The 24,312-nt window shown below is 43.3% G+C and overlaps 2 protein-coding genes across 4 annotated transcripts; one reads left to right on the top strand and one right to left on the bottom strand.

Moving 5' to 3' along the window:
• Positions 1–655: 655 nt before the first annotated feature.
• L2HGDH (L-2-hydroxyglutarate dehydrogenase) lies at positions 656–19,009 on the bottom strand. The gene is made up of 10 exons (XM_052783670.1): positions 18,884–19,009; positions 18,540–18,655; positions 16,393–16,544; positions 13,713–13,844; positions 11,362–11,524; positions 10,808–10,842; positions 8,638–8,805; positions 5,496–5,653; positions 4,077–4,208; positions 656–3,099 (listed from the first exon to the last, which is right to left on the bottom strand). Exons 1-10 carry the CDS (start codon positions 18,964–18,966, stop codon positions 2,904–2,906), a joined length of 1,335 nt encoding a protein of 444 aa, XP_052639630.1. The 5' UTR covers positions 18,967–19,009; the 3' UTR covers positions 656–2,903.
• DMAC2L (distal membrane arm assembly component 2 like) lies at positions 18,807–24,197 on the top strand. 3 transcript variants are annotated; one of them, XM_052783675.1, is made up of 5 exons: positions 18,807–19,027; positions 19,321–19,430; positions 20,557–20,765; positions 21,603–21,774; positions 22,836–23,423. In XM_052783675.1, exons 2-5 carry the CDS (start codon positions 19,327–19,329, stop codon positions 22,948–22,950), a joined length of 600 nt encoding a protein of 199 aa, XP_052639635.1. In that variant the 5' UTR covers positions 18,807–19,027; positions 19,321–19,326; the 3' UTR covers positions 22,951–23,423. The 3 variants fall into 3 exon arrangements, with proteins under 3 accessions (XP_052639635.1, XP_052639634.1, XP_052639633.1); XM_052783674.1 differs by lacking the exon at positions 18,807–19,027 and adding an exon at positions 19,029–19,080; XM_052783673.1 differs by lacking the exon at positions 18,807–19,027 and adding an exon at positions 23,822–24,197 and having other exon boundaries at positions 19,132–19,430; positions 22,836–22,962.
• The last annotated feature ends 115 nt before the right edge of the window (positions 24,198–24,312 follow it).

The raw sequence follows: 24,312 nt of genomic DNA, 5'->3' as shown, positions 1-24,312 counted from the left end.
GGATGCCCCATCGGGAAGCAGACGTTCCAGGTTGGGTAAGCCCCTTATCGAGTGCTTTATCCCCACCTCCGCAGCCCCAAAACGCCCGTGTTCTTCAGGATGTGACAATCCTCTGTTCTCCAGGCAGCCTGACCTGCTCCAAGGTGTGGCAGTGGTGACCAGACACAATGAAGTGCCCTAAAGGAGCTCGTTTGCCCAAGAGCAGCCATCCCATAAGCCATGATACGGGGCACCGTATCATTTCTTTGCAATGTTTTAAAAAAGATATAATATGCCGTACTCTTCCCAGAATTTAGGACTGACCTTACGGGACACTTTTGGGGAATTAACTGTGTTTGTCCAAAGCTGTCCTAATGCATTTATTCAAAATTTGAAGAATTACCATTCCACATGCCGGTGCAGGTCCAGATCAGGCTTAAGACTAGTTCCGTCCACTGCATACATACGGGTGTGAAAAAAAGCTTGAAGTGTGATAAGCACAGATAAGATACAGGTACTTTAGGAAGACAAGTTTGGTCATGTGTGACCCCCCACCCCCAATAAAGTAATTCCTATTATATAGAGCTACATCCTGCCTAATTCAGATGAGAATTAGCAAATACCAGTGAAACATTTCTGTAAGTCAGGAGAAATACACAGACCTCACAGCAATTAAAAAAAAAAACCACCACACTATTTTAATCATAACAGAGAAAGGCACGGTTATCAAGCCATCCAAGTGAATTAGACCCTTTGGAAAATATATTCGTACATTTTCACACTTTGTGGGCAACAAGATTTATGTCTGAAACCCCATTATCATAATTCTCTGAAGTTATTCCTTTAAAAAATGTTTATAACTTTATCTCTAAAAATATAAATATTTCACAGATTCCTACATAAGGACTCATAATTTAAAATCTTCATTTAAACTCTACCCCAAAGTAATCATCTCCTGAGAGTAAAAAGCACAGCAGGCTGCACAGTTGAATGTGCTGACTTAAGATTCACCATAGTATATGACTGCTTTACATTTTAATGTTCTTTATTCTGTTAATACATGTCAGGGCCACACCTCGTGTGGGAGGAAGTTGCTTTTGCAATCTTTTTGTAGTATTTACTGTTGATAGGCAACAGTTCTGGTGGGGAGTGAAGATACGATTGTTCCATTGTGAAGATACAACTTTTACAGAGCTGTATGGCATTTTAGCATTTGGCATATCTGAACATCCGTCTAGTGTTATTGTGGCTAAGAATAATGACCAAAGTTTTTCTTTGAAGGGCTTATTGTTTGAATTTCCAGGTTGTCCTTATACAGGAGTCACCTTTCTGGTAAAGTAGATGTCACCAGGAAAAACAAACAAACAAACAAACAAACAAACCCCCCCAAGAGGTTAAGCCCTTTCTTTCTCAAAAGTGGCTCAGCTCCGTACAGTAAAAACATCAGCTAGCACACCTGACCTCCTACGTTAACACACTCCCTCATGCATGTCAGGGGAGTAAAGAAAGTAACCTTAAAAAAAAATCAGTATGGCAAATTGCCTGGTAGCAAACTACCCACAATTATCTGTATTACCCAACATCCTGTGAACATCTGCTTTAAAAGTATTCTCAAGTACTTTGTCCCTGGGGCCACATAATTCTTTTTTGTAGCAATTATGCAGAACACACCAAGATACTCATTTAGCTTAGTACCAAACTTGTTTAACATCTCTCTCTAGTTTAAAGCATGTACTCCACACACACTCTCTTCCAGGTGCACCTCTGATAGAACTTCAAATATCAGTAAGAGTTCAGAAGAGTAACCAGCACTTTCCAAGCTCCCCTCTTGCCAGCCATGTGGGAAATGGGAAGCCTTCCTGACTCATTGGTGTTTGGGCTCCAAGGGAAGCAGTATGCAACATGACTCAATTAAGACAGGTTTCTGTAGCTTCCCTCCCTTCACATTTGCTTTTACAAAGACCATTTCCACTGGATTGCTCAACATGCTGTACAAAGATAAGCTCCATTTGCATTACCAGTATTCAAAGGAAAAAAACACCAAAACCCAAAACCACTGGAGTAGTTTCTGATCAGTGCTGACTTCCCAGATTTAAGTTAAATGAAAAATGACTGTTTATGTATACATTTTTATTTCAGCTCTATAAAAAAATAGAGACAGCGATCAGATAGACAGCGTATCTGAATTGCGTATCTAAATTGACTTGGATTTGGTAATCCCTTCTTAGCCTTAATTTTCTCTGAAATACTCTACATTCATGTAAAAGCCTCTGAATATTGTTTTCAGTCTCTGATAAAGCCCTTAATTCCATATCGGCAGAACCCTTAAGCAGGGCTTACCCTTCCATCTCCATTACTTCAATGTAAGCTAGGGGACTGTAGACTCCCATTTAAAGGGAGTCAGAGAGAAAGCACACAGAGAACCACCCCATGCTTGTGGTTTTTCAGAGGACCGACCACCACTCCAGAGTGCGAGGAGCAGGCAACATTTAGACCAAAGGCATGGGAAGTCCGTGTGGGCAACCCCACCACAGAGGCTCTTCCTGCTCCACCTAAAGGCCCACGATGGTCCTGGGAGACCCTCACGTTGTGCCTGGCACCAGCCCCTCCACAGGCTGTTCCTGCTCAGGTGGACAAACCTTTACTGCAAACAAGGCTGTTTGCTTCTTTCTTGCAGATGGCTGTACTGCACCAGGTCTTACCAGGCACCGAAACTCCTTTATTCGTGAAGCTGAGAAGTTGTGGGCTGGCAAAGGCAAACATTTCAAATGCTGGTTTTGCACTGCACAGCTATACCAACGCTGGTCTTGCAAGCAACATGTTGCCTGTTTTATCTTTGTCATTAAAGGCTGCAGAGTTCACTCAACGCAGACAAGCTGCTACACGTACAAGAGGGGTAAAACCACACTACGCCTGTCAATCATTCACAATTCAAATCTTTGCTTCACTTCATCTGCAATCATTTTTGCGATGGCAAGGGAGGAGGTAGCAGCAGGAGAAGGGGCATTTCTGACGTGAAGAATTCTGCTTCCAATATCTCCACTGCCTCCATCAAATACAAAGTCATCTACCAAATTTCCATCACTGTCCAATGCTTGAGCTCTCACTCCAGATGGACCTCTGCAAAATAAAGGAGGAGCTCACCATTAGAAAGCAAACGTTTTCTGAAGACAGAAAATCAGTTCTGTTCTGACCTTGTGAAGGTGCCCAGGGAAACAGCAAGGAAGGCAGACTGTGGAGTCAAAGCCCAGTCAGGCTTTTGGGGCAGCACAGGGAAGTTTAACACTTGTGAGTCAGTGGGAGATGTCTCACACTCTTTACGGTAAAACAAGGGCAGGTAGCCAAGCAGAGGATCTTCTGTATCTTTCCTGGTTGTGAAGTTACTCTCCTCCCCACACACACAAACATGCCCTCTCTTTTCAAAAAGGAAACCCTTTGTTCTGACATAGCAAGCCTTGTCAAACATGAATTTCATGCCAATGGTCTACTGCCTGAGCTGGATAACTCCCTTTTACCATACTCAAGCTTTTCTTAGTCTGGATTTTCTCCCTGCAAATGTTTGGACAGTTAAACCCACCTCCACGTATCTAAATGCCTCACCTTTCCTCACAAGTCCCTTCAGTTCCTTAGCACTTCTGAACTCCTTTGAATTAGTTTCTCTCTCTGCACAGTAAGAAGCTGAATACAATTTTATTGAGATGATTAAACTAAGTCAATACTCACTTAGTAGCAACTCGCAACCTGGCCTCCCCTCTGAATATCGTTGGTGTTTTGCTTTCTTTGTGAACTCAGATTATGTTCAGGCTACTGAATGTGTCACTAGGATAAAGGGACTTTTTCTTTTTTGTGAATATGTCACAAGTGTGAATTTCAGCCTATGGGGAGTGTAGAAAGTCACACAAATATTCATCAAACTTGCCTATACACAAGCAAACACAATATAAAAGACCTTCCTGTAGAAAGTACCTAAATGCTTCTATGCTTTGGTAGCATATTTTGGTGGAGGAAGGGAGTAAGCTAATGCTACATTTGCTGCTGTTAAAAATGAGAGATTTAACAAGCCACTGGGTGTTACTAACAAGAAAAGTTTGCTTTACCTCAGTACATCATTGATGGTGACCTCAGGGATGAACTTTTGAAGTTCCTTCACCTGTGCACTAAGGAAACAGGCTCTGTACATTTCACTCAGTCCATAAGACAAGTTTCTCAGCACAAGCTTCCATAACCCACTGTAGGAGACAAAATAACTGCAGTAAGAACAAATCTTGCATGATAAATGCAGCCATGTCAAACTAACACTAAGAAGGTTCAAACTAACACTAAGAGATTCTTTTGACTCCCCTTGTCTCAAGGTAGCAAATGCAACTGCATGGCAAAAGTTTCCATTCCCAACATCAGTAATATGATCAATGCTTTCTACTTGAGAAATATGTTTGTCCTTCCCTGCTTCAACACACCTTGTTTACAGAGCTGTAGCATTGCATTTACATTCTCTCTTTGAGAATTAACTCTGAACTCCAGTCCTTCCTATGTCCAGGATTTTTCTCTGGTCAAGTCAAATGGCAAGAGACTGAAAACCCACATGCATGAGGGAAGACAGACATGCCGCTTGAGACTTTTCCACAATCATTGTAAAAAGATTGTCACACTCCTAAACCCCTCAGCTTTCAGTCAATGAATCTTGCTATGTCTTCACAAATCTTGTTTGCTTGCTTTGCTTTCCTCAAGTCTTCCAGTATAAAAATCTACAGACAATGATCAAAATGCTTTCAACTCTTTAATAAACTGCATTAAGTTGAGCTGTTTGCCAGAAAGCTACTTTCCAGTTCCCTGACCTGTTTTTCAGCCTCTCCTGGGATCCTCCCCAATATTTTCACATCCTTTTTCAAGTCTAATTTCTAAAATTGAGCACTTGCTAATGGTCTGTCCAGCCCCTCATAGAGAAGCAAGATTTCCCTCAACTTCTACAGATACTCTGTTCATTTATGTTTGCAATTTTATCAATGACTCCTAATTCCTCTGACATGCTTTCTAAGACAGCTTCCTGGCCTGCATTCGTGGCCCTTAACGTATTTCCTAGCACTTGGATATTTTTTAAATGTATATTGATGGTCTGACAGAGTTTAACATGGCAATTCAGACCACTCTCTGTTCTCTCTTGCAAGCATCCTCTGCAGGTATTTTAATCACACTGTCTAGGCTGATTAAAATATCACACTGCATTGGACCAAAACCAATCCTGGAAGAGCTCCACTAGTAGCAACATGGCTCACGAGTACCTTCTGATGAGCAGCCACATTCTCAGACCAGCTGAGACATGTCTTGGTAGTTTATGAAAATTCAAATATTGGATCACATGAAGTCAAATGTCTTGGAGAAGTCCACCCTTATCAGCACAGCTGTCTTTAAACAGACCAAAAACTTGGCAAAAGCAGGCTTTTTGACAAGAACTAGCTTCCATGGAGTCACAAGCTGACAAATAACTGCGTTCAGCAGATAAAAAGACAAGATATTACCTGTACGTTACAGCATCTAAAAAGTCTCCAGTGCTGAAGTCAAACAATTTGTAGCCCTCTCGCTTAAAGGCTAGTACTGCATTAGGACCAAGCCAAACACTGCCATCCATTCTTGGCGTGAAATGAAATCCCAGAAAAGGGAACCGAGGATTGGGAACCTAAAGCAGAATACAAGAGTTATTACAGCTGTTACAAACCAGATCAGAGAAACAGCCATGCAGCCACTCAAGTCAACAAACTTATCCAGGAAAGGTGGAAAACATTTGTGATGAAGAAAGTACAGACATTTACAGCTTATTGTGTGAGAGAGCAAATAAACCAAACTGAAACACAATAAAGGAGTTGTCTTCCCAATAAACGGAAATAACTATTTTTAAATGAAAGTGGAAAAGGAAGTAGATTTGCCATTTTATTTCCAATCACTACAAGATTTGAGTCATATAACCATACACTTGGCTCCTGTACTGGTTTTTCTGCTTGTTAATTGTGCAGTTATAGCACATAATGAATTTAAAACACTGAAGAACACAGCAGGGCCAAGTAAGACTACATCTTAGGCAAAAGCAAAACAAACAACAGGGCAAAAAATACACGATTTCTCAGGATATAAATCAACCACAACAAAACCAATGACACACTAATGCTATTCACCAGTAGTAATTATACCGCAATAAAATAGGTTATAAATATTAGGAAAACCTCACCATTCCTGTATTGCTCAAAACAACATGCAGTTAGCAAGCCTGATTAATGCTAATAATAAGTATCTGCAGTTTCTTTTTTATTTGTGAATGGAATACAGTGTAATTGTGTGCAAAGGCTGAAACGGAAATAAGCCGTCTATATGCAGATACAAGTATTAAATAAGCACACCTCTTCATGAGCTGGCACTTCAAGATCTTTAGCTATTTAGAAAAGGTGACTACAGAGGTGACTGTGTTATAGTCTGAAAATAAGCAAGTGTTGGGTATTTCTCAAAAAACAGTATTGTTCTAACTAAAAATTGCTTCAAGATATGTTCCTTTTCTGTATTCAGTGCACTGTTTTTCCTGTTAAAAATACGCTTTTAATACTTTCAAAGCTTAGTGCAACCACTCCACAAACTACATTACATTTCTGGTAACACAGAATCATAGAATCGTTTAGGTTGGAAAAGACCTTTAAGATCACTGAGTCCAAGCATTAACCTAACACTGCCAAGTCCACCACTAAACCGTGTCCCTAAGCGCCACGTCTACATGTCTTTTAAATACTTCCAGGGATGGTGACTCAACCGCTTCCCTGGGCAGCCTGTTCCAGTGCTTGACAACCCTTTCAGTGAAGAAAGTTTTCCTAATATCCAATCTAAACCTCCCTTGCCGCAACTTAAGGCTGCTTCCTCTTGTCCTATCACTAGTTACTTGGGAGAAGAGATGGACACCCACCTCGCTACAACCTCCTTTCAGGTAGTTGTAGAGAGCGATAAGGTCTCCCCTCAGCCTCCTTTTCTCCAGGCTAAACAACCCCAGTTCCTTCAGCCATTCCCCATAAGACTTGTGCTCTAGACCCTTCACCAGCTTCGCTGCCCTTCTTTGGACACACTCCAGCACCTCCATGTCTTTCTTGTCATGAGGGGCCCAAAACTGAACACAGTACTCGAGGTGCAGCCTCACCAGTGCCAAGTACAGGGGGACGATCACTGCCCTGCTCCTGCTGGCCACACTATTTCTGATACAGGCCAGGATGCCGTTGGCCGCCTTGGCCACCTGGGCACACTGCTGGCTCATATTCAGCCGGCTGTCAACCAGCACGCCCAGGTCCTTTTCCACCAGGCAGCTTTCCAGCCACTCTTCCCCAAGCCTGTAGCGCTGCATGGGGTTGTTGTGACCCAAGTGCAGGACCCGGCACTTGGCCTTGTTGAACCACGTACAATTGGCCTCAGCCCATCGATCCAGCCTGTCCAGATCCCTCTGTAGACCCTTCCTGCCCTCGAGCAGATCAACACTCCCACCCAACTTGGTGTCATCTGCAAACTTACTGAGGGTGCACTCAATCCCCTCGTCCAGATCATTGGTAAAGATATTAAACAGAACTGGCCCTAATACTGAGCCCTAGGGAACACCACTTGTGACCGGCTGCCAACTGGATTTAACTCCATTCACCACCACTCTTTGGGCCCGGCCACCCAGCCAGTTTTTTACCCAGCGAAGAGTATGCCTGTGCAAGCCATATCACTAAGAGTCATGCAATTTTCTAATCTTCTTACCATATTTGGCCATAACAAAAAATTTCAAAGGGTCCAAGCTATCCTCACACAGCCATGAAACAAGGCTGGAAGGTACCCTCACACCCCAGCCAGTTCCTCCCTCACATCCCAAGACAGGATCCTGAATCATTCTCAGGTGAGAAGAGGTGAGACAAACATCCAATGCCCAGGGTTCCACAATTTCCCTAAGGCAACCTGCTCCAGCGTTTAGCAGGCAAATCTAAGTTCATATTCAGAAAGGCAACGTACTGCATGAATTAAAAAAATAAATGCTGCCCTAGGAATTCTCTCTTCCTGCTTGCTATCTTCACTTTCTGTCTGGGATTGATCCTCTTCATCACACTGTTTGTCTATATTAGATGGTAGAAAGTTTGTCCTTTTCCTCCTGTGTCTATTTTTTGTCATAGAAAGTAAAGCTAATTCAAAGATGAGGTTGAGAGGCAAATATCTAAATCTGAGCTTTGGATATTAGCACACAAGATTAAACCCTACATCTAAGTAATTAATTATTTACTGTTGTCCCTCATTGAATTCTGAATCCTGCCTACAGATTTATTTTATAACATAAAAAAAGAAGCCAGGCTTTTGTGGGCATGTGGCCATCATGCTAAATGTTTCATTCTTTCCCTATTAAAAAAAACCAAAACCAAAACAACAACAAAACCACAAACAAACAAACAAACAAGATTGGCAATAACTTCCCACATGGTACTTCTACCTGTTCCTCAAGAATTAACAAAAACAAGCTGTCCTGTCAGAAAGCAACTGAATCTACATCCACATGTTGTGCATCACTATCTGCAGTGTAACAGAAATAACCATGTAGTATTGCCCTTATTTCTGTAGTTTTAGCTGTTCTTAGGGTGCACTGTGAAAGACAGACAAGAAAGTACATACCGGGTAAATATTTCCTTTAACCATATAGCACTTTTCTGGTTTTAGCACCAAATAATCTCCACGGAAGGGTACAATACGAGGTTCAGGGCTGCAGCCACTGATCTCAGACAGGCGGTCTGAGTAAAGTCCTGCACAGGTCACGATGTGCCGACAGTAGATTTCCTCACCCTGTGGAAAAAAAAAAAACAAACCAAACCAAAAAACACACAAAAATTCACCCTATCTACTAAAAAAACACCCATCACCTACAAGCCTTGGAAAAAAATGAGTCAAGACCAGAAAGAAAACCAACCATATTTTCAAAAGGAGGCAGAAACATTTAATTGTTTCATCTAATTCTTTATCTTCTTAATGGAAGATAAAAAAGCCCTAAACTTGAAAGTTGTCCATGCTTTGTTGGCAGGAGAATTTCTCCTGCAGGATGTGGGAAGTCGCTGAATAAATTAGTGCATACCTGTAAGCAGGTAACCTTTCTGCTGTATGGTGGAGTGAAGAAATTAATGTGCACGCTTAGCTAGTGAAGAGAGGAGTTCAAGTAGTAGGATAATATGCTAGTTGTTGAACCGGAAAGAGATGCTTCAGTTGTTAAAAAAAACCCAAACAAATCAAAACAAAACACCACCCACCAATGCGTTTTGCCCTTCAAGTATTCAGGGTGAATTCTGTTTCTTGTATCTTTTTTGTGTTTTCCTGGTCTAAAAAAATAGGCATGAAGAATAAAAACCCTGTTTGTGCGTGACAGTTTGGAGGGAGTCACAGAGCTGAGAACAATCTGAGTTGTTGGCTGTTTTGAGGCTTTGAAATCTGGCTCCAATACCCATCCATTCCCTGGAGGAGAACCATCCTAAAACGGCAATTCATTGGGCAGGTAGGACTGGAAGAATCTTTATAGAAAAGAGGCAGGAAAGGGAATAAAAAAAAAGAATAAAAAAAGAAACATGTCATTGATTCTCAGACTACTTTCAGGTTCCGTTCCCAGAACACAGAGCCTCGTGCATTACACAAGCATGCTTATTGTACAGGGCAGAGGCCCAACACATCCGCGTCAAAGACTCCGCTCCTCCAGCAAACCAAATGTCTCCCTCTGGCCCTCCCTCATCTCTGCATCCTGCAAAGCCCTGATGCCAGGCTGGCCTGCAGCTCCCTGGCCAGGTCTGCATTGCCAGAGGGTACGTGATAGGTGGGGTAGCTAAGCAATCACAATACGTTTGGGTAAATAAGGCTGTTAACAGATTTCTCCCCATGCACCAGGAGTGGTCATACTACTGAAAAGTAGTTTATCCAGAAAGCTACGCAAGTTCATAGCACACAGTTATAGATTGCTGTTAAATATCTAAACACCTTACCATCTACATAAATAAATAAAATTACAAACTATATCTAGCTAGCTAGCTAGCTCACAGTATTTGTTTTTAAATACTGTGAGTTTTTTCTTCAACTAAAAATGTTTCCATTAAAAAAATACTAGTATTTGGTGAAGGAATCTAACAGATTTTGGAAGCTACTTTTTAGTGAAAGAGCAGAAATACAAGAAAAAAAGCAGTAGCAGCAGTAACTTTAAAAACTATTGGAGGGGTTGTGAGGTTGTTTTTTGTTTGTTTGTCTTCCCCCCTCCAAAGAAGAGTCCAGATATTCTCTCCTGAAGGTGAAAAGGTTATAACTACATTTCCTGTGCAGCATTAACATGTAAGTGACACCCGTAGATGCACCTGTTTTAATAAATTAGCTTGTGGCCTTCTGATGATAAAATGATTCTAAATGCCTCCTTATCATTTTTATAGATGCCAAAGACCAAAAGCAAACATGAAAATAGGTGTTCCTCACCAAATGAATAAGTCATAAAAGGAGTCCTTGCAAACAGCAAGCATAAGAATGTGCAAATAAAGAAGGTGACATATACAGTTAAACATAGGTTAGGCAGAAGAAAGAGAAAGTTAACTTTCATTACTATTCCCGGTACACAGTAAAATCTGAACATGTTCATTGTTAAGAATTGATTGCAGTTGTTTTATAAAAGCAGTCCTAGATTACAGCGATCATGTTACTGAACAGCAGCAGCTTTTTAACTTTTTTTAGAGAGCTGATTAATCCACCAGGACTCAACAAAAATTCGTAAGAAAAGGAGAAACAGCTTCCTATTAAGCAATTAAATCTTCAGTTTAATTCTTACCTTTGAGTTCCTAACAATGACTGGGTATTTTAGTCCTGTAATAGAATTAGACAAGAGAAGGAATTACTAGAATGCATAACAGAACAAGCAGCTTTCCACAATGAAGGATTCTTCCACTGGAGTATCTTCAAGCTCTGGAGCAACTGATGTTGGTGGACATAACTGTATTTATGAATTAATAGGGTTTTTTTATTCTTCCATATGTGTACCAGCACAGATCCAACCTGCCTTCCAGGATAAAGAAAAAGCACTACCACAAGAATACACATGCAATATTGAGCTAAATCTGATTTTATAGGAGAGAACAACCTTCTTCCTCAATTTTACTATCATTTTTGTCCATCAGCTTTAAATGTTTCAGCTGAAGGGCGACCTGCCTGCAAAAAAAAAAAAAAAAGTGAGCTTGGTCAATACTCTCACTAACATAATTTTGCCCTCTGTCTCAACCCTATGAGACAGAAAGGTTCAGAAATGTCATTTCAGTTAAAGCAAATGTGTTTTGAACAAAATCTTTGGCAAGACTCTAGTAAATGCAGGTTAAAAAACTGCCTTACCATCTTCACTTTCTGAAGAACTTTCTTTAGCCATCTCCATGTTTGTAACTTCAAAATCAGTCAAGATCGTCCCACCTGCTTCCTGGAAGTCTTCAGCATAGGACTGAGCCACTTGTTTATAATTCACAATGCCGGTATATGGAGAATCAAGGGCCATCAGACCCTGAAACGGTATTAAGATACAGAAGAACAGTGAAGGCTGTATGGGGACTTTGGTCTTCAATACAGAGAATATTTCATCTGGAATACTGTGCATTGCCATTGAGAAGGGAGTACCGCTGCCTCCCCATCCCTGGATGCTTGTTCCTAGTCTCTGCATGTGCCAGCTCCAGCGTTCATGTTTGCTGACAACTAATATGGTGAAAACTACTTAGGGTGGATTGAGTGATCGTCCAACTACAGCATAAACAAGTCTTCTCAACAGAGCGCTTAATGATAAATCAGGTTACCTAACCTCAGGTTCAGCTAATATGTACTTATTTTTCACTGTGCACTATGCAATTCCGCCTTCAAATGATCACTTGGGAGTTCTACCTGATGCATGGCTGTTGCCAATGCCTCCTGCGAGGCTAAAAGGTATCATCTCAACACTTACTGCGTGCACATCAGAGAGAAAAGCCTCTTTTGAGTTAGACAAGAGCCTATACTTGTCCTAGTAGAAAGCAAGGTTCAAGTCCAGTGTGTAGCTAGAATTTCTAATGTTGCTCAGAGACGTTTTACTATCTTTATACCAAAAAGGCTCAGTTTCTCACATAATACTTATGCTAGATGGCATCACAATATTTTCCTAGTTCCAGCTATAAAATAAGGGTAGTAGGACTACTTTATCTCAGAGAGATGTTGCAAGTGTAACTACACTAAAAGACTGTCAGCTACTCAGATACTACAATAGCAGGGGCCATTTACATGCCCAGGACAACCAGAATGGTTGGTAAAACTGTATCTTACACAAAACCTTCCTCCCCACTTGATATACAGTGCAATGTTTTAAAACACCATTCAAGTTCCCTTTGCTTACGAGGAAAGGACTCAGCTCAGGAAACAAAAGCAAATTAAGTAAGACCCATCTGAATCTACTCATTTGCAGAAGTAAACGCTCAGCTGGATCTTGAATACGCGAAGAATGTTTTAAGGAGTGGATACAAAATGTTTATGAGAAAAAAAGGTTTAAAAAGATTCCTCTCCAGAAAATTTTTGTCTGTACCTACAGCCACTCATAAGCAATGAGTCATGCAGCTACACCAATAGCAAGCTGCCAGATGAAACAGTATGGGGAATTTATATCCAGATTTTAATTTCAAAGACATACTAAACAACAACAAATCTGTATTCCATAAACTACTCACATTTCTCCTGCTTTGAAAATAAACAAGCTGAGAAGTGCTACATAACAATCACATGCGTAGGAAGCAACTGGATTGAAATTGGCTTGATCCAAATCCACACTTACAGATGGGAAGGAATTTTCATTGCTGCACTATCAAGCCTTACTGCAAGTTAAATAATTCTAGTGGGAAGGAGCAGAATCATCTCAGCATAAACTCAGATACAGCAGCTCTAACGTGGGCAAAGGAAAATCTGCCTATCAACCACAAAAACATAAAAGTAAGCACCTGCAAGGAGAAGGGGCAAAAAAATAAAGATTAGAAAAAGTAAAAATAAAAATCACTCGTTGTCATTGGTGAGAGAACTGGGGTTTTTTTGTTTGTTTCTGAGCATATACATCAGGGAGGACATGTCTGTGTAAAGCTGGGAAAAGGATGAAGTTTGAACAACTTGTAGGCTCTGTCCATTTGCCTATAAATTCAGGCTTGCACGGGGACTAAGGGACTATAAAGTCTCCTACTTCGACTCAAATAATTCTGATTCCTTTTGCAGGCTGCAAGTGAAATGGATTACCTGCTCTCTAATTTGTGAATGCTGGCCCTTATGAAACAGCCAGCACATCATTTGCAGCAGCAGCTCTTTATGACTTCAACACACGGAGAACTGATCGACTATGAACTGACAAGCAAGAGAATGAGAACAGGTGAGTGAGAAACCTGAAGTGAAAGTAAGTGTCACCAAGAAAGATTCTGCAGAATCACCTTATGTTATGTTAGATCTGGTCTCATGTGTATGTAATGACAAATGCATATGAAGGATTGCGCTGAGCTAAAAAGTTCTAGAAATAAATGGATACATTTATTTTTGTTGACAATTATATTTCTTCTGAGTTTTCAGGCTCTTTTGAACTTGTCACCCATGCAAATTACCTCAAGGCCAGAAACATATTTATGTTAAATTAAAAAATAATGTCACCTGAGAAACTGAGGTCTTACATGCCAAATAAAAATAAGCAAATCCCTTACCCTGCAGAAGGGTTCTTTCGCTTGTATTTCTTTTGCTCCAATCAGTTTCAGACCTCGGACGTTGTTCTGCAGCCCTCTTTCATACAGAGCTTTAAGTCTTGGAATTTCATCTTGTTCAACGGCTACAATTAGCTTCAGAAAAAGATAACAAGGCATACCAGTGAGCAAAATATACAAAGCCAGTTCAGGTTTGGCATCAAGCCCAAGCTAACAAGCAAGCACTAGTGAATGAGTGAACAGTGAATTATATTTCAAGGGGGGGAAAAAATGTGGTTTGTGCCATTAGTTGCACAAGATTCTATAAATACCTACTACTACTGAGGAAGCACTAATATATTAAGGAGAGTGAAAAACAAATGTTAAACTGTAGTTCAAGTTACTATCAACAGATAATATTTGCTAAAAGTACCACAAGACTACAAATCTCAATGTGAAAGAAGAGAATATGATTTTAAAGAGCCACTGGAATGCTTCCAAAAATAAAACTGAACTTAACCCAAGATGTACAAACCTCAAACAGTCTCGATACGAGAGGAAGGACACGTTCTGACATGGTGTCTAAACTGAATTGTACCAGCTTCACTTCATTTAACCATGTAGTTACCTCAGAACTATCACAAAAGATTTATCAAGACTATGCATTATCTGTGCCAAGACTGCCCAGACCACACTACTTGCAGGTCCAGCTCAGGTCTAGCAATACAGGCATCTTTGCCTCGAGAAGGCACTAAGTTCTCCAGGCCGGGGGCTGCTTTATGTAAAACTAGCTGTAAAGCCTCACCATCATCTTCCCTGGAATAACACTGCTGGGGAAGGTGATGTGGAAGTACACAAATTCAGTGTCAGCGAAGGACCAATAATGCTGCTGGGTCAGTCCTAGCCCTGCCCAAGCTCACACCGGCTCCTACAGAACCATTCTGTTGTCTTGGTGCTTTGAGTCGAGAGCAGGCGTATAACTTCAGGCAAATCCACAGTGCCATCTTGTGACCAGCGCTGCAGCGGAGGGAGCACAGCACGAACACAGCACGGAACACAACCAGGCCAGGACAACCACCACCTGCACTGGTGCAGGACTCACAACACAGCCACATCCAGGGATTTCAGCTCTGCACCCCAGAGCTGGGAGAGATCTGTACCCAGCTCCCAGTGGGTGCTGAGCAAGGGAGCCTTGAAGTGGCGCTTGTCACATCAGACAGGGTCTGCGTTGCACTTTTAAGAGAAAGGCTCGTGCTGTCCAAGATGTTTATGAGCAAGCTGGAAAGGGGCAACCAGGGTGGTGAGAAAGTCGGGTGATGGTTTAAAGTGACTCAAGGTGGTTTAGACAAGAGCTGACTGTAAGGAACTGCAGAGGGATCTTCCGAGTTAAACGAGCTACTAACAAAATGGCAGACGAAATTCAACGCAGATGAATGTGAAATGATGATCATAGAAAAAGCAGTCATAGCCTCATGTATAAAATAATGGAATCCAAATTCAAAGTTATCACTCGGGACCAAGATCTTGGGGTTAGGATAGACAATCCTATGGAAACATCAGCTCAGTGCCTAGTGACAGCTGAAAAGCTCTAAATTGAATGTTAGGAACAACTAGGAAAAGGATACAGGATAATACAGAGAACTCTACTATTTCACTGCAAAAATCCAGAGCCTCACCACACCTTGAATGCTGTCCGCAGTTGTGGTCCTCATCTTTTATCAAAGGTGCATTAAACTAGAAATGGTTCAGAGAATGAAGGCAGGGTGGAGAGAGTCATGAAAAAGCTTCCCTAAGAGGAATGACTGAGCAGACTAGGACTCACCAGCTGGAAGGGACGACTTTGGGGGAGGAGGGTATATAAAATTATGTGCAACTTGGAGAGTGTGAGCACGGATCAACTGTTCACCACCTCTTCCAACACAAGGGCTAGGGGCCATCAGATGAAGCTTGTAGAAGCCAGTTTCAAAATGATGTAACTCTTCATGTAGTGGGTTGTTGGTCTCTGGAACTGCTCATCAAAGTATGCTGTGATGCAAATGCTTTTAATTGAAAAACACTTGGAAGAGAAATCCATTGAGAGTCACCACAGACAAAACAGAGCAGGCTCAGAAAATAACCTGAGCTGAAAATAGTTCTGGGGGAGTTAATAATTTGCTTGTCTTGTTCTCATTCCTGCCTGGGTCTCTGCTTCCAGACATTTGCAGAAACAGGATATAGGGTTGGATAGACCCCAAGCTGAATCAGTACAGCCACTCTTCTGTCCCCAGCATTTCAGGTTGTGTTAGGTGGATGTAAAACGGCATAAATGCATGTAGCTGTGTCACATATGGAGCTGTTTTCAAGTCACCATGTCTTTTCAGAGCCTGACATGCCAAGAAGTATGGCATGCACATACTGAGAGTCTTTTGTGTTCCCTGGAGCTACAGAGGTGTCCCTCCACGGGGCTTGGCTTCCACCATTACCTGGGATATTTCAGCTCAGTCCACAGAGAAGGAGAATTACCATTTAGGCCCAGAAAAGAAATTGATTTGAGTTGCTTGAAAGAAGAAAACAAAAAGGCACATTCATCCTGAAGCTATTAAGTGTCGCAGAAACTCATCTCTTGGGAGAAAGTCCACAACCAGGCCTATGCTATACATTGTAACATACATTATACAGTCTCAGTTTCCAAAGGTAAAGTAAGAACACACAGCGCTTCCTATACCTTCCCACACTGTTTATATGGTATTCCCTTCTGGTCACAGTACTCGTAGCAGAGGGCTGCACCCTGCACACATAGCTTAGCTTTCAGAGATCCAGGTGTGTAGTAAATTCCGCTGTGAATCACACCACTGTTATGTCCACTCTGGTGATGAGCTAAATAGAAGGCAAAATACATTATTAAAATACATGTTCCCATGATTGGGTCATACCTTAATTACTTCAGCTGTCAGAAGAGCGAGCAATTTGAGGTCATGCCCTAAATCAGTGTTACAACAAGAGATGCTCAAATAAGGTAACTGCACAGCAAACACAATTCCTCCCTCGGTCTCAAAAGGCTAGAAAAATACTGACACAGCAAGACCTAGTTAATAATAAACCATCACAGCTTGCAATGTGTTGAATCAACGGCCGGGGGGGGGAATCACGAGTTTTTCCTCCAAGAGCTACAACTGCAGGCCAATCAATTCAAATTTTCTATGTGTTAAAATTAATTTTAAGAAACCTGTTTTTTAAAATGAAAGGCATCCTTAAAGGCCTCATCTAACAGAATGTCTGTGCAATCCTCCATTTCTTTGGACACGCTGGCAGGCCTGATAGGCTTTTCAAGTATTTGTGAACCAGATTAGGTTGCTATTTCCTCTTTGTAACTAAGTAAAACAGAGGTGAAAAATATCACAAACATTTTTTATTGAAGTAATTTGGGCAGGGTCTCCCTCAAAATATTGACTCCCAAAGGTCACTCCTGCTTTGCACTCACACAACTGTTAAGGACTTCATGCATGTCTTGCCTTGGGGATAAAAAGCCACTTCGTATCATACATGTAACATCTCAAAAGCAATGTATAGCCTGGCTGACGGAGCTATTTAAAGCAAGAGCTTGGGCTCATACATCTTATTTTGAGTTAGGCATTGACATGATCGCTTGGGGTTGCTCCTACCTACCCTGAGTGACCGTGCATCTGCATAAGCACTTGCTGTGAAAAGACTGCTTATGATGAACCTGTGCTTGTACTTCAGCGAGCCAGAAAAGCTTTCAAACAATGAAGCCACAGGGCTCATACTTTCTTATTTCAAAGCCAGGACAGATGCCCAGGTGCAGACTGCCTCAAGATTTCGTGTGTAAGCAGGCAACACTGGGCGCTGTGTCATTTTACTCTGGCTAACGCTGGGCCTGTAACTAGCAATACCCTCCCAGTTATCCTGAGTTAGTTCTTTACCTTTGACCCTCCATGCAAAGGACAGATACTTGCACAGCATATATGGAGATATCACAGAATGAACCACACAACAGTTTGGGTTGGAAGGGACCTTAAAGATCATCTAGTTCCAACCCCCTTGCCATGGGCAGGGACACCTTCCACTAGAGCAGGTTGCTCAGAGCCCCATCCAACCTGGCCTATATCCAGAAAGACAAGGCAAATGACAGTGGTTTACATTTCTGGCAATTAATAGACAGGTGTCGACTTTGCCCAAACCAGCAGCTCCCAGACATTTTTAAGCAGCGATACTTCCCAACCCTCCCCCTCTGCCCACCAACCATCACTGTTTGCTGTTCACTCTTCTCCTCATGCCCCACCAAAAAGCCATCCTGGCACCATTCCTCAGTTCATCCTCTCTGCCTCCCGCTCTGTGCAGCACTAAACCAGACCTGCCCTTGCCCCTCTGCAACCTGCACTGCTCCATACTTGAGTCGTTCATCCTCCTCGCCCTTTTCCCCCAAATCCCTGCTGCTGGAGCCTCAGGCCAGTAAGACCTGCCACTTTCAAACCATGAAGTGGCAACGTTCGCTCTTTCTTAGCTTAAAAGTCCTAACTTGAAGTCCCAGCAGCAAAGTACAGACTGATGACAACTCCGCTTCTCCACTGAAGGACAGACGCATCCTCGTGTGAAGGGAGGAAGAAACGCCCCGTCAGGGCAAAGCCAGCAGCACCTGGGAACGAAGATGCTCTTCCCCGGGTGGAATCCATCAGCGACAAGGGCAGATGCTCTTCCACTGCTGCTCGCCCACCCAAAAGCAGAGCTGCCCCTTAGACGTACGTTCACGAAATACTGAGGTTTTGGCCAGCGTGTGCTTCAGTGATGATTTCTGGCAGACTGACACCAGGTAACCCCAAACACACGGGTGAGGAAGGCACACCGGCACCATACCTAGCTCCTTCTCCTTCTCCAGCACGGCGAAGGTGAGCGAGGGGTGCCGCCGGACGAGCTCCCGGGCGGAGGCCAGCCCCACGATTCCCGCTCCCACCACCGCCACGTCGAAAGTGCTGCACGGAGACAGAGACGGGCCGTAAGCTCACCCCGACAGCGCTCCCCGCCTCCCGCCCTCGACCCTGAGGGGAAGGCGACGGCCCGGCCCCTCATGGCCGCCCTCCCGCCGTGAGGGAAGCGCTGAGGGAGCGCGGGCAGGGGCACGCCAAGGAGGAGGAGGAGGAGGAGGAGGAGGCGGCGGGGCTCAAGCAGGGCCGCCCGCCGCTCCCGCCCCGCGGCCTCACCTGCGCTGGCGGCGCTGGGCCCGCCACACCGCCGCGGCCCCGCCGCCCGCCCGCTGCCGCAGCAGCCCCGCCGCCGCCGCCATCTTGGGGGCGGTGATACACAGCGGGCCCGGCTCCTCCTTCCGCGCCCGCTGCGCGGCGGCGGTGAGGGGCGGCCGGGGGAGGGCTGGCTCGGCTCGGGGCGGCTTTCGCGGACGGTTCGCCGGTTTGGACGGCGTTTGGGGACAGCCCGGCGGGCGGGGATCCCGGGAGGGCGGCGGCGGCGGGGGGCCCTCCCCTCAGGGCGCTGATCCCCGCGGCTTCGCGCCTGCTGGGCTGACAGAGCTGGTTGGGCCTTGAGGGGAAGCCGGGTGCGGGCCGCCCGTCCTGCTGCTTCGGGAGCTGGGGCTGACAGCTCCATGTAACATCTGCGTTTCCCCTCTCTCCTTTTCTTCAAGAACAGGATGCTGTTGGGAAAACTTGCACAGCCGGTGCGCAGCCTAAGGAAACTGCCGCTGCCGGGCGGCTGCAGACTCTTCTGGGGATGGCTGAATGCCGTGTTCAACAAGTAAGAGTGATTCGGTGTGCACAAGTGTATTAACGGGCCCCACGTACCCGTTCGCGGTTTGTGAAGCAGAGGGCATTAAGTCCGAGGAGTGGAGAGAACATTTTCTACTGTCGGTGCTCGTCTTTTCCCCCAGATTGCATGTTGATGCTTGGCAGGGGTCGTTCCTGACCTGTGTCCAGTCACAAAGCCGTGGCCTTCCCGAGGAAGGTGCGTGCTTTGCTCTCCTCCCCAGGGTGGCCGAGGCAAGCTGGCAACGTGGATTCTCTCCCTAAATGCTGGTCTTCCTTTGACCCCCAAATGCATTTAAACCAATAGCACAACCGTGCCCCCTTCACTTACTTAGAAAAGCATCTAACCAACCCATCGTTTACAATATGATTCGGCCAGACAAGGGTTTCACATTTACTTTTAGAAGGATAAAGACTTTCTCTGTGAAACTCTTTCTGTGCCCCATAGCTTTTGCCAGTAGCTAATGGTTTTGCCTTACACTTTCTAGCTCTGTGGAAAGGGTTGCATGGTGTAGCTGATTGCTGTAATGAGACGGGAGGCTCAGACAGGAATGTCTTCCAGGTCTCTGCTTCTGTCTTCAGCATTCCTCACCAGACTAAGAAAGATATCATTTCCCTGAATGGATCCAAGGATTTTAACTAATTGCTGGATTGTGTCATTTTGAAAAATTGTGATTGTTGAGGAAAAAAGGCTTCATCAATGACATCCATGTGACAGGCAATGAGAGGTTTTTATATAAGCAAAATATGTTTGGGAGACAAATTTGCAATTGTTGTAAAGCCTTACTCTGGGTAGAGAAAGGCATTTTTTATCTCCCCTTACAGAGATGGAAGGAAACAATCAGAAGGGTCAAGTCAAGTTGCATTTGTATTCTTTCTTCTTTTACCAAAAGCATCTGCCATTTAAAACAAGTTAAAAAACCCCTTATGCCAGACTGATTGAGAACTAGCACTATCGAAATAATTACACGTAAACCATTTCCAGTAAATTATATTCTTACTTTTCTGACATCTTATTCTGCACATAACGAAATGTTTGTTGTGCAGTATTATTATCGTCAAGACAAGAAATCTGCCACTTTATAGAAACCATGTGAGTGCTCTTTCTGTCTTTGCAGAGTGGACTACGAACGTATACAAGCCGTTGGCCCTGACAGGGCAGCTTCAGAATGGCTGTTGCGATGTGGTGCCCTGGTGCGCTATCAAGGCTATCAGAAATGGCAGCAGGACTACAACGGTCTCCCAACGGGGCCCTTGGGGAAATACAAGATAGAAGCAATTAATGCCACTGACTCTTGCATCATGTACAGAGGATTTGACTATTTGGGTAATGTAAACACAGCTGTACAAAGATTATGCTGAATGGTCTTAGTTCTTCCGGTTGCATCAAAATATGAATAACAGTGTCATTTTCTCATTCCTTAGTAAGATACATAGAAATCTTTTGGATTATTTTTTTCCTTAAAATGGTTCTACAAATACTCAGCAGTTCCTAAGATTTTGCTGGAGGTGTGGTGTGAAGCAGAAAGAGATTGGGAACTTCATCAGCCCTTACCTGAAGTGACAGTAGCACTAAAGAAGTGTGACAAAGTTTTGCTATTTTGTTGAGTTCATAGTTAAGTAGTTGGTAGCAAAAAGCACTACTTTAAATATTCTTTGTCTTCTAAACCAAGTGATGTTTTTGGTGTCTGTACTTGTTCTCCAGGCATCTATGATGTCTTCAAAGATAAAAAAAAAGCACAGGCTCTGAGTTTCTTACAAAATAGAGAGATCAAAACGGTGTTTCAGGTCTCCTTTAAATAACAAAAACCAAAGTGGGGAACAGACCATTTCATTTTTTCATTGGCAGGGAACCTTGAATTTCCTGCATTAGTACATTCTTAAGTCAGAGTCATCATTTATCACCCAAACTTGTAGAGGTTTTTTTGTTACTTGCCCATGTCAAAGCTCTTAGAATCTTACCAAAAGCATCCAAGCCCTGGGGTTTTTCATATATTTGAAGTACCGCAAAGGGACTTTGGAGATGCGTTGTGTGTTACAGCCCCACTGTATTAAGGAGCATGTTGCTGTGTGGTTTTGGAGGCAGTTACTAAAGCAAGAACTTAACAACCAGTACAGGTTGTTCCTGGTATTCTGAAGCAAATACTCATTTTTGTCTTTCTAGACGGTCTTGAACATGTTACAGAAATCAAGCTGCAGAAGTGTATTTACATACAGGATGAGTGTCTGCAGAGGCTCAGCGAGACGAAGAATCTACAGAAGAGTCTCCTCCAGCTGAAGATAATTTCCTGTGGGAACGTCACAGATAAAGGCATCATTGCACTTCACAAGCTGACGTATGTGAGCTGCTGAGCAATCCTTGCTCCCTAGCTGTTACCTCCCCCCGCAGTTTTGGGATTGTCTTGACTGGAAGGGCTGAAGTCTGAATGTTTCTGGGCTGTTTCAGACGGTGGGGGGGCTGTGGGATGGCTGGGTTTGGGGACCGACCTGAATGACAGTCTGGGAGGGATGGCACTGCCACTGCAGGAAAAGTTTCTTCAAGCATGGTTGAAGACAGTGTTGTGGGTAGCTCTGAAAAGACACATGGATTAACATACACATATTAATCAGCCTTTTAAGGCTGGTCAGGGAGTTGTGTAGCACTGAGGCCTGCAGCTGAGAACGCCAGAATCGCCCGCTGCAGTATGTGAATCCATAGCTGCGCTTCTGCCTTCAGAGCTGAGCACAGCATCTCCCACTTCCACCTGAAGTAACGTATGCAATGTTGATTGCTGCGCAAATCAGAGCAGGACACGTGCTCTCTGCTGACACACAGCATATCACTCAGTTATCTCGTCCTCGCTGTAGCCTGAAAGGTCTTAGGGCAGAGCTGTGTCTTCTAGCGCTCAGGCATAGGAAGCAGTGCAGATTAGATACTGTGCACCTCTGTAGCTCTGAAGCACATCTGTAGGTGCTTTATTGAATGTAGGTGCTTTATTGAACCGTGGCCTTAAAGTAACTCAGAACTGCTTAGTATTACATGGAGTTAATAGACATCTACAAACGGGTGGTATGGTGACTTGGATTTCATCCTACAGAAAGTTGTGATTAAGGACTTCCTATATTACTCTATTATTTGCATTAAAATAACTTCTACTAAATGCTATTGAAATTATTAAATACTATTTAATCTAAAAGAAGCTTCATGATGTGGGGGGTCCAGGATCTCTTTTTCAGCTGTGTAGGAGGACTGAACTTATGGTGAGCTAAAAACTTTAAGCACCCACTTCAGAAAGAAAACTTCCTTTAGAACCAGTAATCTTTTAAAATACTCAACTATGGTAGAATAATCCTTTGTCTAATTTCTGTGTCAACAGTTAAATAATAGTTGCTGACTTTTCTTTTAAAATGTTTATAGGAACCTTGAATATTTGTATCTGAGTGACCTTCCCGGAATAAGAGAGAAAGAAACCACTGTTCACATCCTTCAGCAGGCACTTCCAAACCTAGAGCTGGAGCTGGATTTAGAATAAACACAATTGCACGTAATTGAGATGTATTTGATTTCATAGTATTTATCGTAAGTTGCATAAATTAAGTTGTAGACGCTACTGTATTTCCAGGTATGGAAATAAGCCCAGATCTCCCAATCCAGCCCTAAACGCTGTGTGCAATTTTTTATGCAATTAAGTGTTATTAAGCTTAAACTATATGATGAAATCAACAACAGAGAAGGTAGGCTTCTGTGCATAGTCATTTTTTTCCTGTTTCTACAGGAAGCTGTATATACATCAATTAGAAGTTTTCAAATATTTTATTGCACGGAAACTCTGGTGCAAAATGACAGTGGGAAGAACATCAGTGTTGTGAAACAGCAGCGCTGTATGCTTTTGTTGCGTGTTGTTGATGCTGTGGGAATGAGAGCTGTTTACTCTCTGACAATCTTGCCCAGTCAGTGGGTCCCAATTTAATAAAAGAGCTTACGGGCCTTTTTTTCTGTTCTTCACCCTTTGACTCACGTCGCCTTTGTTTGTTTAAGTGGAGCGATCTGCCAACAGGCAGTCTAACCTTCTCATGAACACTGAGCTGAGGAACTGAACATTGCTGTACTGGTGGAGAAGCAGAGTCTCTTAGATATGCCCTTGCACACATTTTTCCTGTACACTGACACAGACCAAATTAGTTCTGTGTACCTCTTTAGCTGCATCCATATCACTCCTGCTAAATAAGAGAACTATTCACCCTCAGGAAGAATATAGCATTTTTAGTCAAATTCCCAGCTCTGGTGGTAGGGGAGAGAAAGGCGGTAGGCAGCGACTCCGAGAAAGCAGATTTCAGAGTAACATCTTGGACACGACTACCTCTGCATAACTGAGAGTCTTTTTTCTTATCCCTGACTGTCAGCTTGTCCTCTGAAGGAAACAATGCCAAGCACCGGAAAGGGTAACATAGCTGCGTCATGGGGCTGATTCCTCCTGGTATCTCCTAGCACAGAGCGGGCAGGAACAGTGTCTAGAAATGAAGTTCCCTCCAGCCTGCACTGCCCGGGCCGTGTTCAGGAGCTGACTGCCAGGCCATCTACTGCTCACAGACGGCGCGTGGGTGCTGCGGTACCTTGCACGTACACAGGATTAGGTGGCTGAATAGCCACACAGAAAATACTGGAATGCCGAAGCTTTCTGACTGTAACCAAAACTACCTATGGACACAATGCACAAGATTAAAATATATTAAATTTTAACATGAAATAAAAGGTAGACAGGCATACTCTGTGAGGATATGGCATCTGTCCCATTGAAATTGCTTTTGCTGTTGTTGAACACAGAACAGTACTGGGAAAAGAAAATGTTTTTGCTCTAGGTTTCAAGTAGAAAGAGGATGTTCCTTGCCCAGTA

Source organism: Harpia harpyja, chromosome 3 (assembly GCF_026419915.1).
Source record: "Harpia harpyja isolate bHarHar1 chromosome 3, bHarHar1 primary haplotype, whole genome shotgun sequence".
NCBI classification, from domain to species: domain Eukaryota; kingdom Metazoa; phylum Chordata; class Aves; order Accipitriformes; family Accipitridae; genus Harpia; species Harpia harpyja.
The sequence above is the reverse complement of the archived record's forward strand: the minus strand, read 5'-3'. Positions and strand labels throughout refer to the sequence as shown.